The sequence below is a fragment of the Canis lupus genome, chromosome 23, assembly GCF_048164855.1.
Source record: "Canis lupus baileyi chromosome 23, mCanLup2.hap1, whole genome shotgun sequence".
Lineage (NCBI taxonomy): Eukaryota > Metazoa > Chordata > Mammalia > Carnivora > Canidae > Canis > Canis lupus.
In genome coordinates, this window is record NC_132860.1 from 44,034,911 (window position 1) to 44,050,187 (window position 15,277).

At 43.3% G+C, this 15,277-nt stretch overlaps 1 protein-coding gene across 2 annotated transcripts in view; it reads left to right on the forward strand.

Annotated features, from left to right (window-relative positions):
* FAT3 (FAT atypical cadherin 3) overlaps positions 1-15,277 on the forward strand; it is a 652,630-nt gene that overhangs the window by 618,335 nt on the left and 19,018 nt on the right. For both annotated transcript variants that reach the window (XM_072794993.1, XM_072794994.1), the window contains exon 22: positions 4,996-5,464. In XM_072794993.1, the coding sequence (XP_072651094.1) occupies positions 4,996-5,464 (469 nt within the window). The remainder of the gene's footprint in view (positions 1-4,995; positions 5,465-15,277) is intronic.

Below are 15,277 nucleotides of genomic sequence, written 5' to 3' on the forward strand. Positions count from 1 at the left end.
ATCTGACACTTCGTTGGCAAAGGTCTAAAATGTGCAGGTCCCTGGGGATGGAAAAGAGGAATAATTAAAGCTTTTAGGCAGCTCTAGCTCCTAAGGTATATTGTATTTCACGAAACAAACGTGTTTCTGAAAGTTGTGTAAATTGAATCTCTGTAAATGGAGTTCTAATAAACGATGGTTGGTTGCTGTTTGAAGGAACCCTTCCATTAATCCCTTTGTGATGTGAATAATCACCCCCAATCTGTCTGTGGGCTGAGTTTGCTTTTCATATGTTGAGTTTGCCTAAAGCAGGACACAGCTGTACTGAACTACTGCAGATATTCTTCTACAGTCGCCAGGAATATCCACTTAGGGGATTTGAATCTGTTTGCTTAACATTTCCAGCCTCATGCAAGATTTAATTTCATTGGCTTTAGGTACAGTATGTGCCTTGTACTCAGGTTCAACGACTATCAACGACTACACTGAAATGCTTTGTTTAAATTGCACCTCTTGGTTGTTTATATTTTCCCAGTTAGAGTACATTCTCTAAAAAGTCCTTGAGATGATCTATAGGGGTAAAGGGCAGCCCTCAAAGACAGTTGCAGAATTGCATGGGACCTCAAGAAATGAAAATACTTGTGAACACGGAGCCCCATTGCTTCTTAGCAACAGTGAAGGTGCTCATTCCTCTATCGACCATTGGTACCCCATCTTCTTCCAGAAGAGATTCCAGGCTTACCATAAACACCGAAGTGCAATAAGATCAGAGCATCCCTAAGATGAAAATAAAAGGTTGAGACCCAACCAAGGCAGTGGGAAAAGCAAATATCATCCTTAAAAAATCTAGACCAAGGGTTGCTGTGTCAGTTGAACACAAACCATGACTCTGAATTTTTTGGAAGCCAACACAAGAATAAAAATGGTGGAATGGCTTCTGTGGCTCTTCTCAAACCTGTGAAAGAAACCCGTCATAGCACTGAGAGAGATTTATGACTTTTTCCCTGTATCGGTCTTTTGGGCCCAATATCCTAGCGAAAGCACAAAAAGTCCCAGCTTGTTAATCTAGAAATGTCATTATTTCATTTTGTGGGGAAGTTATAGATGACACATGGCTTCGTTTTGATGATTCTCAGACATGGCTAACTTAAAACCCCAGGAATAAAAAAGAAGATGGTCAGGGAAAGCTCATTTAGCTTTTAAAACAGCCCACTTGGAGTGGCCGGATCTTTCCAACATAGAAAAGTAACAAGGAAGCTCTCCTGAGATTCAAGGATCTGTGTAAGAGTATCCCTGAGAAGTGAGTTAACTTATAATATTTGCAATATGATGATAATAAAATACCTAAAAGTTTACAAAGTACTTTATAAAATACATGCATATATTTTTACTCTCACTCTCCTGTGCCTAGATATGAGTTCCCCCTTTTTTGCCTGTGAGGAAACAAGTTTAGAGAGAATCTGTGGGCTTGCCCCAACATAACTAGTCAGCAGTGGATCTGGCCCTCTGAAGGAAGCAAGCAGTCAGGAGTACTACAAGTGTTTATCAAAAGAAGAGGTTTGGAGAACTGGGATGATAATGTATTCATTTAAGGCATTTTTTTTAATGATTTCATTTATTTGAGAGAGCACAAGAGCAAGGGGTAGGGCAAAGGGAGGGGGAGAAGCCTACTCCTTGCTGAGCAGGGAGCCCAACACGGGGCTCCATCCCAAGACCGTGGGATCATGATCTAAGCTGAAGGCAGGTGCTTAACCAAATTAGCCACCCAGGCACCCCTAAGGTATATTTTTTGAGCCAGACAACTATTGATGGCAGCCTTGAAAACAGGTTTTCAAAAAGTTCCCTTTACAAAGAATATTTAATAACCCTCTTACAAGTTTTGGGGCTTTAGTGCGTTTGCTAGCACCACGCACCAAGGATCTGAAGCAGTAAGACTTTGTGCCATCATTTATACTTTTTCACTCAAAATCCTACTTTCCTACAAGATGAATTCTTGTAGCTCTGATATCTTGTCTTCTGAGCCCCAAGCCACTCAAGATCCAGGTTAAAGTGCATCACTGATTTCAGACAAAACCTAAATATCTTGTAACATCGGAGCCATGCTCTGTGAATTATGCATTTCATTGAACAAATTGCCTACCTGCCTCCCCCAACCCAGAATACCATTTCAGGTCTTTGCTATGGACTTTTTTTTTTTTTTAATTTTTTACAGTTTCATGCACAGTACAATTTCAATTAATATAGCTTGCCCTCTGACTTGAGAAAGCTTTGTCCCCTTAAAAGAGAAATCCTTTCAAACTGAGTCAACCCTATTCTGGAGACAGAGAAAAAATAAATATGATCAGAGCACGAGTTTCCATTGTGAACAGACTCAGACATCAAAGCCTTCTCTGGTCTCCCCAGCATCATATGCATGCAAGATAGGAAAAGATTAACTTTTGCAAAGTTGCCTTTTACATCAGCACTGTGGTGTGTCATCTAACCAAGACTTAGAATTCCAAACTCCTAGAATTTTGAGGATACAAATCACTTTTGTTTTCCAAAGGCTAAGGATGGTCTAGACACCAGGCTTCCTCTTCATTCAGCAGGTTGCTGCTGTTAACTTTTCTCAACAGAAAAGCAAACTTAACCGTACTCAGTGTCATTCCGGTATAAATTTATGTTTCTTAGTTACAGAACAGCGATGTCAGTGGGTACATTAGAGCTACATCAGTTCTCCCAGATGATTTTGTGACTTGGTTGTTATCCCCAGAGGTAGGGAGTGGGGTTGGAGAGGGGAATGGACCGAGTAATATATTAATTGAATACATCATTTTATAAAACCTCAGATGAATTGCACCCTTGCCACCAGATCTTCCTTGATAGTCTGGGGACACCACTCTGTAGCCACGGAGCATAACAGCAGATGGACTGTGCCAGAGGAAGGAACTCCCCAAAGTCACATTCGATCATTTTATTGCTTATATTGAAATAAAAATATGGATATTACCCAGGAGTTGTTCCTGAGCAAATATACTGGTATGATTTGCGATATCCATTCAGTCCATTTGGTTGAACCAAAAAAATGACCAAGGCAACAGCATAGATTCCATATGAAAGCTCTCAGAAAACAACATAAATATTTGCCTCCAGTCGTTTTACATTTATACACTTGGATTTCAGAGTGGAGTATGCATGTACTATGTACGAGGTAGCTAGCCATTCTGCAACGGACACAGGCTCCTTGTGAAATAAGCCACAGCAGTTATCTCTGCTCACCGCATCAGGGATCCCAAGCCCAGAGAGGCTAACCAGTTCTCTTCAGGTCACCTGGGTGTGGCATGACAAAGCCTGAGTTAGAGTCTTCATTTGTATGTCCCCAGGGCTCTGCCTTGTTCACGCAGCCCCCTGCCTTCCTTATACACGTGCTTTCATGGCATAAACTTTGTATGCAGGAAGAGAAGGTGCTAGAGAATCCACAGAGGCAGAAATGGGAGTCCCTAAGAATCAGTTGTCTGTGCAACATACGGAGGCAGAGGTAGAGAAATGCTCCCATTCATGAGAATGAGTGATATCGTGAAAATCCTTATCAGGCTGTCCGAAATCAAACACGTTTTGGAAAGAGTGAGTCTGTCTGTTTCTATGAATTTGTCTGACATACCTCGTTAGCTCTTAGAGATCTGGAACATCTGTGGTCCCTTCCCTCTCTCCACAAGTTTGTGTTCTCTGCCCAGATTCTGGCACAGGACTCCTGATGTCAGCAGATCTTAAAGGAAGGCCTGCTGCCCTTGCATGACTCAAATGTTGGCCTCCCCAAGATCCCTTTGCTGGGTCACACAAAGAGACCAGAAAAGTACCTTCCGTTTCACAGGCTCTGGCTGTTAATCGTGTCCTGCCCAAGATCCGTTTGTTGGCAGGACAAGGGTCCAGCATCATTCCCTGGATCCTCAAGCCACCTTGCATTTCTGAGAAATACAGATGAGGGTGGACCACAGGCCAGCACATCTCCTCAGCAACAGTAGAATCCAGGTCTCCATGGGGGACCAGTCCCTAGCCAGCAGTTCTTGGCCAGCCACCATCACTCAACAATACACACTTTCTGAGTTTAATGTCCCCGTGGGGTTAGGTAGCCTCCTGGAACAGACTTGGATGCCCTCCCTACGCCACTGCAATCAAAGCAGCAGGCAGGTCTCTGTTGTAGTGACCCTAGAAGAGGGGCTGGGAGCATCTATGAGGCGTGAACAGTTAACCAAAAAATCCTTCTGGGGGGTCAGATGTCATTGAAGATACATAGCTGCATTCTAAGCAAATGGCCAAGCCCTGAGGGCTTTGTGAGATCATCTTAATCTGAGTGATGAGCAGCAGTCCTAAAGAACCATTTTAAAAATATGCTAGTGTTTAATATAGAAGGGATTTAGAATCTTAAATATATATGAAGCTGGGAAGTAGGATATCTTTTATTTCTACCTGGCTTCTTTCTCTCCCCTATAGCACATTCACACGGACTTACTTGTGGGTATATTTGTATTTCTGTTTATTTTTTGATTTATGGCAATCTCCCCTGCTAAAACATAAGCCCCATGAGGTCAGAGATAATAACTCTTTTTGCTCACAGTGGTCTCCATAGCACCTAGAACACTGCTTAGCACATAGTAGATGTTCAATAAATATTTGGGAATAAATATCAAGTTCACAGAAATCATTCCTGTGGTAATAATAACTAAGAAGGGTGCAGAGAATCAAGAGATCCCTAAACAAGATAGGGCAGTGAACTTTCAAAGGGCAAAGATCCAGAGAATAGGAACATTCTTAAGTATAATTGTGGATTCAGGCAGCTGTGCATATGTTACCAATTACGAGATTTGTGAAATCTCAGGCATGCCTTTGCATGCCCTGCCATGGGGAGCGAGCAAACCACACCAGACTTGCAAATGGGTCCATCCTAGGGCCTCCCTGTGGACAGGGTGGGAAGAGGGTGACCAGGCATATGTTGCCAGATGCATACTGAAAAGGCTCCGGTGCTCCTTCTCCACACAGATCGTGGACGGCAAGCTGTGGTTCCAGCTGGACTGTGGCAACGGCCCGGGGATCTTGGGCATCTCGGGCCGCGCCGTCAACGACGGGAGCTGGCACTCTGTCTTCCTGGAGCTCAACCGCAATTTCACGAGCCTGTCCCTGGACGACAGCTACGTGGAGCGGCGCAGGGCGCCCCTCTACTTCCAGACCCTGAGCACCGAAAGTACTATCTACTTCGGGGCGCTGGTGCAGGCCGACAACATCCGCAGCCTGACCGACACGCGGGTCACGCAGGTGCTGAGCGGCTTCCAGGGCTGCCTGGACTCGGTGGTGCTGAACAACAACGAGCTGCCTCTGCAGAACAAGCGCAGCAGCTTCGCGGAGGTGGTGGGCCTGACCGAGCTGAAGCTGGGCTGCGTGCTCTACCCCGACGCCTGCGAGCGCAGCCCGTGCCAGCACGGGGGCAGCTGCTCCGGCCTGCCCTCCGGGGGTGAGTGGCCGCGGGCACCTGCCGGTCAGGGGCGGGGTGGGAGGCAGACGGGCTGGATCTTTTACAGGCCTCATCAGCCCAGGTGCTGCCCTGAGAGGAGTATTCATTCACCCCAGGTGCTGGCCGAGCTTCCTACTCCCTTTAGGGGGGCCCGGGAGCTTGACAATTACAATTTAAACTATCCTTTTTTTTTTTTTTTAAGATTTTTATTTATTTATTCATGAGAAACACAGAGAGAGAGGCAGAAATATAGGCAGAGGGAGAAGCAGGCTCCCTTTGAGGAGCCTGATGTGGGACTTGATCCCAGGACCCCAGGATCACACCCTGAGCCAAAGGCAGATACTCAACCGCTGAGGCACCCAGGTGTCCCTTAACCCATCCTTTTGCAGCAACCCACAGGCACAGGGCACTTCAGGAGTCCAGAGATGCAATCACGGCCGCCCCATCCCCTTTAACTCCACACCCTTCCAGGCCTTCGGGGGGAATAGGACCCTCTTTTAAGTATCCACTCTCTTGAGCCACCTGTGCCACTGCAGAATGATTGGTGGCAGTCTCAATCATGATATCCCCATGCAATCCTTTGTCACATAGACATGTAACTTCACTAGAAGCTAAAGGGAGGGGAGAGTTGAATCCACCACTCCAGGAATGGAAATATAATAGAGATGCTTTGAAGCATGCTCTTACAATGTATGTATTAAAAATAAATATAATGACAATTCTATAAATGGGTCAAAAGTCAGGAATAAAGGGAGGGCAATTTACATGAAATCTCAGGACAGATAAACAGTCAATGAGGGCATGATGATTTATGCCAGTAAACTCTTTCCCCAAACATATATCATGACGAAGAAAGAAAGAACAGGGGAAGCCAGAAAAAGCGGGGGAAGGGAATAGAAGGTTTCTATTGTTTGAGGGAAAAGCCAGGATTACCTAAGTCCTGGGAGTCTGAAAATAAAAAAGTCTCTGACTTCCCCCAGATGCCATGTCTGTGCTAATGTAAACTAGGTCAGGCACTCCGCTAGTTGAAGGCTCTGCTGCCTTCCGACAGCCCAACCACTGATCATACTTGAGCCCCTTTGCAGAGTCTCTCAGCAGTAGTGTGATTAGCAAATTTAAACCTTCCCCACAAATCACTTAGAGATTCTGCTGTGCGCATTACCATCTAATGTTCGTGAAGCCCAACTCCAAATTTAGAGTCCATTTTATTATTAGAATGTTATAAACTGTCCACAAAATGATGCACTGCCGAAATACAGACACCAAAGTTATTTAGACTTGCATATGTTACTGCCACAATGAGGGCCAAGTGCCCTGGGGGGAAATTTCTACCGTCTCGATTTAAGAAATCTATTTGCTGTTTTTACTGTCTCAGCAGTATATGTAAATAAAGGGTTGTTATGGTGCCATAATTCCCGAATGATGGGCAGTAACTATACTTCAGTGGTTCTATAAACCAGCCCATTATGACAAGTCATGGCCAGTTTTTCACCAGGCAAAACAATTCTGCTAGTGTGAGCCATCCACGATATATAAAAGGAGCATATAATTAAATTGGGTTGAAATAGAACACCACTCCATGTCAAATGCTGGGTACGGAGCCGCAAATTGTAACATACTTTTAACGATGGCAGGACATTGCTTTTGCTGGCAAAGCTATGGGCTTCCACGATGGGTTATCTTTAAAATAATAATCATCATTATCGTCACTGTATTAAGGAAAAAGACAGGGAATCTTGCTCTTCTATGTGCACTTGAATGTTTTTTAATTGCCTGAAATCTATGAGCTAAGTATTCAGTGCAGGTATGTTCATTAAGTGAGTGTGACTCCTATCGGCACAGCAATTTTCCTCTATTTTTTTTTTTTAATCTCATTTGGTTTAACCAAGTTTCAGCACTAAGGATCCACCTGCTGTATACTTTTCACACGGCCTCAAGACTGCTTTCTTCTCCCTAAAGGCCCAACCTAGCCTACAGCTTGCATACTCTCTGGTACTCTGCTTTGTCTCCTGCGCCCCTGGTACCCCTCTGATTGAGTTTGGAGACTAGGATGCACCACAGGTGTTCTTTCTTCCGAGGTGATAGAGCCTCCCAGCAGTTCAAGTGTCTCCTTTGTTCCTGGAGGCTCACATTTTCCTGAACAAAGAAAGTATCTTTTCTCACTTCCATCTATACATGTCTCTTCTCTCCAGCCTACTGTTTCTGTTGAGTTGAGAAGGCCCAGTGGTTCTTCCATCAGCAACTCGCAGGGCATGATCCAGATGGGGCACTCTGGGGGTCTCATGCACAACAGTACTGAACCCAGGGCTGCCAAACTCCTCAACCCACCCAGAAATCTAAGAAGAGGGTTTCTGTTGCTCCCCTAGGAAATCAGAAGCACAGAACTCCTCCTCTGATGTGTGAGGTGGTATCTATCTGCTCCTGGCTATCAGGATTCAGACCTCAGCTCCTAAAAAAAAAAAAAAAGGTAGGAGAGGGATTCTAATTTCTTGCCACTATTATCTGTTAACATAAGAGGAATTTTTGCTAGGTCCCTGTATCCTCTCTGAGAATTCTCAAAATCGGTGCCAAAGAGTAAGGGTATCAGGATAAAAGCAAGAAAAGAAACAACCAATAATTTGGCCTTTAACTCCTATCTGTAAAATTATGCAGCTAATTGTAAGGTTATTTAAAAGAAAGGGAAAAAATCATCCAAGTTGTAAGTAATGGTTTAAAAAGAACATAAGGCTCAGTCATTAATGAAAGACTATTCATGCCTCTATTCAACGCCCTCTGGCTGCAGGGGTGTCTAATCACAGAGAGGGAGTCTTGCTTCCCCAGGTCAAAGGCAAAGATGCAGGCAGTATTCAAAGAGCCAAATAGGGCTAGAGAGAGTAGAGTGAGGTGCTTCCATGCGACCCGATGCACAGGAGAATGCTGGTGACAAGAGGTAATTGACCGAAGATATTGCTGCTGTTTGAGCACTGTGCTCTGTGTTGCTCTGAAATTCCAGAACACATCTTTTAGTGTCATCACCCCCTCGACCACTGAGGACTGCTGGAGTATTGGTCATTGGCGGTCCCAGAGACACTCTCAAACGGCTTTCCTAGCTCATTGTTCCAGAGCATTCAGAGTTTTTAAAGCAGGCAATCCACAGCAAGAGGTATTTTATTTCAAAGAGGCAGGATTCTGCTCTAACCACCTCCAAATTCAGTCAGACCCTTGGTATGAAGTGGCAAGGAGGCTGTGTCTGCTAGCTCGGAATGACACGGTCAGCAGGTTTGACCAGTGTTATAACTCTAGCTGTCCCGAGAGCAAGCCATGCGAACCCAAAGCGAGTTAGAGCCCAGAATGCTAACTTGTAATGAGAGTGTAAATATGGCTCTGTAAATCAACCACAGAGGGAAGGCTCTCTCTCGTTAAAGCCTTGAAATTATATATATTTTGTAAACATGATCTGAAAATAGCAACCACCGTGGAGAAGAAACAGCCGCGTCCCATTCTGACCCCTGATATCTAGCCCCCGTGGGTAGGGAGCAGCCCACTGAGCACCCACAATTTGGATCAGGGTCCTCAGTCCCCATGCCTTATCCTGCTCAGCTCAAGCCCATTACTGGAAAAACCTAGCTGAAGCAAAGCTATAATTTGACAAAGCAATGCAGTGAGCCAGGCAGTCACCATGCTAGAAATAGTCATTCTGTCAGCTTTGCATAAGACCAGAAGCCTAACTTTTAAAGTGAAAACTTGGTAAATGCTAAGAGTAAGGCTATGTGCTCAGGACTGTGATAAGTGCTTACCTTGTGATTGCTTATGCACTGTGACAATTCTCATAATATTCTGGGATCAGTACCAGTCTTCCCTTCCCCAACCCCCATTTTACAGATTAAAAACAGGCCAGAGAGGTTAAGTAACTAGCCCAGCATCACACAGCTAATGAAGTGAGGAAGCCAGGGTTTGATCTGGGTTTATGGAACCCCCTCCAACCTGAGCTCTTGAAACTCCTGTTACTTAAAGTGTACTCCAGGAAACAATAGCATCCGCATCACTGCAAATGTTAGAAATGTTGCAACTCAGATCCCACCCCAAACCCACTGAATCCAAGTCTGTATTTTAACAAGATCTCTAGGTGGTATACTGATGCCTTTCTCTGTCTCTAAACTGCCACAAAGCCTAAGGAAACTAGTGTTTTTTTTGTCTTCACATATCATAGATGGTGGTTTTCAATCTCTGGTATGCATCTGCATCACCTGAGGACCTTATTAAAATGAAACCTTGTTATGGAAGAGTCTCTTGAATGTTAAGGGAAAAGGAGAATCTCTATACTTGCCTCCACCACTCGCTGCCCATGTCAAAGGAACCTTCTGCTAGATCACCGAATCGTAATCACAAATTCCTAAACTTAATACCAAGAAAAATCTCTCAGTGAAAGTTTGGGGGGCTAGGGGGAATAAAATACCCAAACCTACAAATTGGAATCTCAGAATCTGCAAGCATGAAATTCAGACATCTTTGTTTTTAACAAGCCTCCAAGGTAGGTCTATGCACATCTCAGGACATTTGGGAAGCCCAGTAAACTCAGTATTTGCAGGGATGTGAGTCAGCGATTTTCAGGAGAGGTTAAGCAGACATTGGATGTTCAGGAAGTGAATGTCAGGTGCATGCCCTATATTTGTCATCACTGTTCCAGTGTAAAGATTGAACTTTGTTCCCAGTCAGGAGTTGAGGTCCCCCTGAGCTCTCCCCGCCTAAGAGAAAAATGATGGTGTCTACTTACTCCCTCTAATAAGTTGCATGTAACAAGTTCTTGGATGTTGCCAATGGTTGGGCATAGAAGTATTTTCAGCCACAAAGCTGCCCAAGATACTTTGGGTGATGTTTTACTGAGTGTTTTGCATCCCTAAATGGTAAAGGTCTAGATAAGCTCAGGCCTTCAAACTTTAAGTAAATTCTGTGGTCCCATTGCTGTCTCTGTGACCAGCGGATTACATTTGTGTGTCCCTCCTCCCCTCACAGCTGGCTTAAAAGAATTGAACAGGGTTCCTGTAGGAGCTCAGCCCACTGGCCCACTGAGCAAAGTGGGACAGAGAAGGGAGGGGCCAGACCCCAGTGAATATACTGTGGACATCATTTTTTAAAACTATTTTAAGTAATTTCGTCACCCAATGTAGGGCTCAAACTCACAAGCTTGAAATCAAGGGTCACATGCTCTACTGACTGAGCCAGCCAGCCACCCTTCTTTGAATATATAATTTGACTGAGCTTTGCAGCTTATGGGGAAAAAAATTATTTTTTCTGGGTGACTGTCTTCTAAATATGGAAGTACCTTATTTTTGGTACTTTGGAAAAAACCCTATGGTAACAGCATTAATAATATAGATATTGCTACAGAAAAAAAAAAACAACAACAATCTCAAAACCCTAAAGCAGTCAAGTTCTGTGCAAACACAAAAGAACATGCTGGATAGGAAAAAAAAAAAAAAAAGAACATGCTGGATAGTGAGAATTTAAGGTGTGCCTAATGTTAACACATTGCATGTTTCCAGATCCTCAAAGAAAATGCTAGAGGCTCAGCCCAATATACAATATATGAAATGTGAGTAAGCTATCCTAGGGAAAGTTATAGGTCTCACCTTTAAAGGTCATTATGCACCCTGCATGGTGAAAGATGTGAAGTAATGACAGAGCCCATGACCTACAGCCAAGTACACCCTACTTGTGATTAGCATCACGTGTGATAATCCATCCACCAGTTTTCTCATACTTATTGAGATTCACACAGACTAGACCTTTCAGGATTTCCCAATATTCAGCCTAGAAATCAGAGTAAGAAACTCCCATGGCTCTCAGTTGTTTGGTTGATGGGCAACAGAAATGAAGCTGATTTCAGAACCCATAGTAATTATAATAATTACAACAATAAAGCACCTAATGTTTGTGTGCTACATTGTGGTTGATGAATCCAAAAGCCTTATTATCCTCTATGAAGTGGGTATTAGTGAGGTTCAATTACCAGATAAAAATAGGGAGGTTCCTGGAGGCCAGGCGGCTCGGCTGTGATCACATCCCGCTGGTGGGTAACAGCCAGAACTTAAAAGGACCCAAGACCTCACTGACACCTCACAGCTGCCTCCCCAGATCATGTGCGCTCTCGGGGTTTCTAAATGAAATCCATAATCCAGCAAGCATAGTGGTTGATGCTGACTTCAGATCCCAAATGCCAGCTCACATTTGTCATTACTTCCACCTTTGTGCACCAGGCAGATATCTCCTTATCAAGGCAGCCAAACCTGATCAGAATCATGTCACCTACACTGGAGAGCAGGACCGAGGGTTGAGGCCATTACCTGGATGAAGGAGGTTGGAAAAAAGACTAATAAGTCAAAGGAGTAAGATAGAAATGATCTTGATTATTTGCCTACGCAGCCCAAATTCACTCTGTAATTGCCCAAGCCGTTTCTATTTTTGCATTTAATAGGTTTGCAGTATTCTTTGAACGAGGGAAGGAGGGGGCATTTTAAGTTCGTCCGGGTGCAGATTTCAAAGCCATCTGCATCTGCTAAAACTAGAAGGATTGTAAACAAGAGCACAGCTTTGAGGCCAGGCTTAAAAATACACTCCTCACTGTGCCATGATTCCAGGGGAGAAAGGCTGTAACATTATTATTTTTTTAACATGTATCTCAATGCTAAGAATATGATTGTCTTGTTTTAACCTGGGAACTGCTTTAAGTGGTGTCTGCCACTTACTGACTATGTAACTTTAGACAAACCATCCTACTTAAACCTCAGTTCCCTTATTTCTAAAATAATTATAATAATTGTACTTACAACATAGGGTCGTTGTCACAAATTAAATGAGAAAATGCACAGAACGTTCTTCGCATTTTTCCCAGTGCATAATAAGCTTTTGTTCTTTTTTTTTAATTTTTTGAAAGATTTATTTTAGAGAGAGAGAGAGAGAGCACAAGCATAAGGGGCAGAAAGAAAAGAATGTGAAGCAGATTCCAATCTGATGGGGTGCTCAATCTCACAACCCCGAAATCGTGACCTGAACCCAAACCGAGTGTCCACTGCTTAACCAACTAAGTCACGCAGGCACCCCTAAGCTGTTGTTCTTACTAATAATTTCCTTATTTAATCTTCTTCCCTCATCCTGAAAAAAACCTACAGTTTTTCATCACACTTGGAGATTTCCCACTACTTTTTGTTTTTATTTCACATTTACAAAGTGTTAAATTTTTATTTGTGGTCAGATGGTAATGCCTGGATATCTCTTGAAATTTTCTTTCCTTGATTTGTGTTCTATACCAACATATGGTAATGCTTGGGAATAGCAAAAACTTTATGATGCCAGTATCTTAGTATTTAATGATGATTTGGCTCCCAGAGGGGTATCTGATGTTGTCCATCTTCTCATCTCCTTAGCTCCCTGGAGTGTGGTGGAGTCGACATACAAGCTCCTCCTCATTCCTAGCAAGTGATAAGTTCCCTCACTGACAAGTTTCAATGTCAATACCATCTTGTAGAAATGTTTGAGGATCTGAAAGTCTGGATTCAAGCTCAGATGCAATCACTTACCGGTTATAAGTTCTTGATGGAGCCACTGACCTCTCCAACACCACCATGGAGTTGAGATGTTAATGGGGCTTTTCATTTTTCCTTCATAGGATTATTGTGGTCCTTCATAAAATGACTCAGAGTGATTTTAAACCACTACAGCATTAGATCCCTTAGTATCACCATGGCAGACTTATTGATATTCTAAAATTATCAGTAATGGGGCCCAGGCCAGGATAATGAGAACATAAATAAAACCTCACAATAACAGGTTACTCTTGATCCGCAATCCTCTTTCATAGAAGCTAAGAATAGGTATCTCTCTTCTTTCATTTAAAGAAAAATCTGACCACTTTATTTTTTTTAATTTTTTAAAGATTTTTATTTATTTATTCATGAGAGACACAGAGAGAGAGAGAGGGAGAGAGAGAGAGAGGCAGAGACACAGACAGAGGGAGAAGCAAGCTCCATGCAGGGAGCCTGATGGGGGACTAGATCCCGGGACTCCAAGATCATGCCCTGGGCTGAAGGCAGGCACTAAACCACTGAGCCACCCAAGGATCCCCAGATATGACCACTTTAAAATAAAATTTTCCTCTCATCATGTTAATATAACTACTCTAAATTTAAAGTTCTAAAAGAAATCATTTTTCTAAGTGTTCTCTGTCTCCTTTGTCCCATGGGTTTGAGACCAGAGCAGATACTAGACAGTTTCCTTCTGTTTTTGATAAGCAGAGGATCCAGAAAGAGTGTAATGAAGTATAGTTGTTAGAAATACAGTTCAGGATGATCTTGGACAGTTTAGGGACTCTGGAGCCAGACCCACAGTAGCTTCACAACCATGAATAAGTAATCAGCCTTTCTGAACCCTAGTTTCCTCATCTAGAAAATGGGACTAACAACAGTACCTCTGACACAGGCTTATTTTCAGAATGAGATGAGCTATAGTACGTGAGAAGTGCTTAGAACTGCTTTTGGCACAGAATAAATGTCATACAAAGTATAGCTGCTGTCATTGTCATTGTCATCATCTTCAAAATGGAGAGCCAGTTTTCTCAGATGTAGAACAGAGCTTTTCAGGCAGCCATGGTTTGCTCCAGCCTAGATCCAATGTCCCCACTGTATGTTCCCACCACACCCTCTGCCTACTATCATGGTGATTTTTTGTAGCCACCTGTGTGTTTATAGATGGTGTACTTCTGTCTCTGTATTCCCAGGGGTGTGCTGGGAACCAGCCCTCTAAAAATAAAAGCCCCTATTTGTAATGTTTGTTGATTTCTATGATGCAAATACTCCCACCGTGGCTGACATCAGGCTCCTGGTGGTTTAATAACTGGCCTGCCAAAAAAATAAAAAATAAAAAATAAATAAAATAAATGAAATTAAAAAAAAAATAACTGGCCTGCCAAATTCCCAAATGTTTAACAGTCCATTCTTACAACCCTATGAGCTGGCTCCAGCCTATGGCTTAGGCACTCAGTCAGTGAATAGGTTAATCAGTCAGGCTGGCAGCTGCATCCAGTAACACTAGAAATCCCACAAAAGATAATGAAAATGACAAAATGCAGAAGGAGATGTGTGGGAGTAAAATAGTGCATTAGAGACATTGCCTCATTTCAAATTCTGATTTTCCAAGGCACCGAGACATCAAATCAAAGAAATCAAACCCATGACCTTAGAATCCAGTTAGAATCCAGTTTCCATGATAGGAATTCAATGTCCCTTATTTCCAGACAGGCCTTCCATGGCTCCCCCTCCCCCCAACTACTTCTGCTATGACTCTATTTGGGAAATTGCGGAAGCTTGCCAAATAGGAGTTGGTGAGGGAGGAATTTTACCTGCTCTGACCCACCTTACCTTAGATTCCCCCTTTGGGGACTTTCCTCCTACCTCGTCATTGATGTGTTTTCAAGTCCTGTCCTATGGTTGTTGCCACCCCTCCACCACCCCCACCACCACCCCCTACCCCCCCACCCCCCAGGTAGTCAAGAAAGGAATCTAATTCATCCTCACCAGTTACTCTACCTCTAAATGGCATGCTATTCTGGCCAAGGACTAGCTAGGTGACACAAAGAAGCATTATTCCCAGTTCTAACTGCTTTCATCAATCCCACTCAATTCCATTAAGGCAAGCAGCTTCCTAAATTGGAAAAAAAACAACGGCGAGTCAGCATAATTTAAAGCAAGCATACCTCAGACTCCTACAACCTGTCCACAGACATCAGGCTGGCCACCTTGGACACAGTTTACATCAACAATGGTCTTTCCTTAAGAGTTA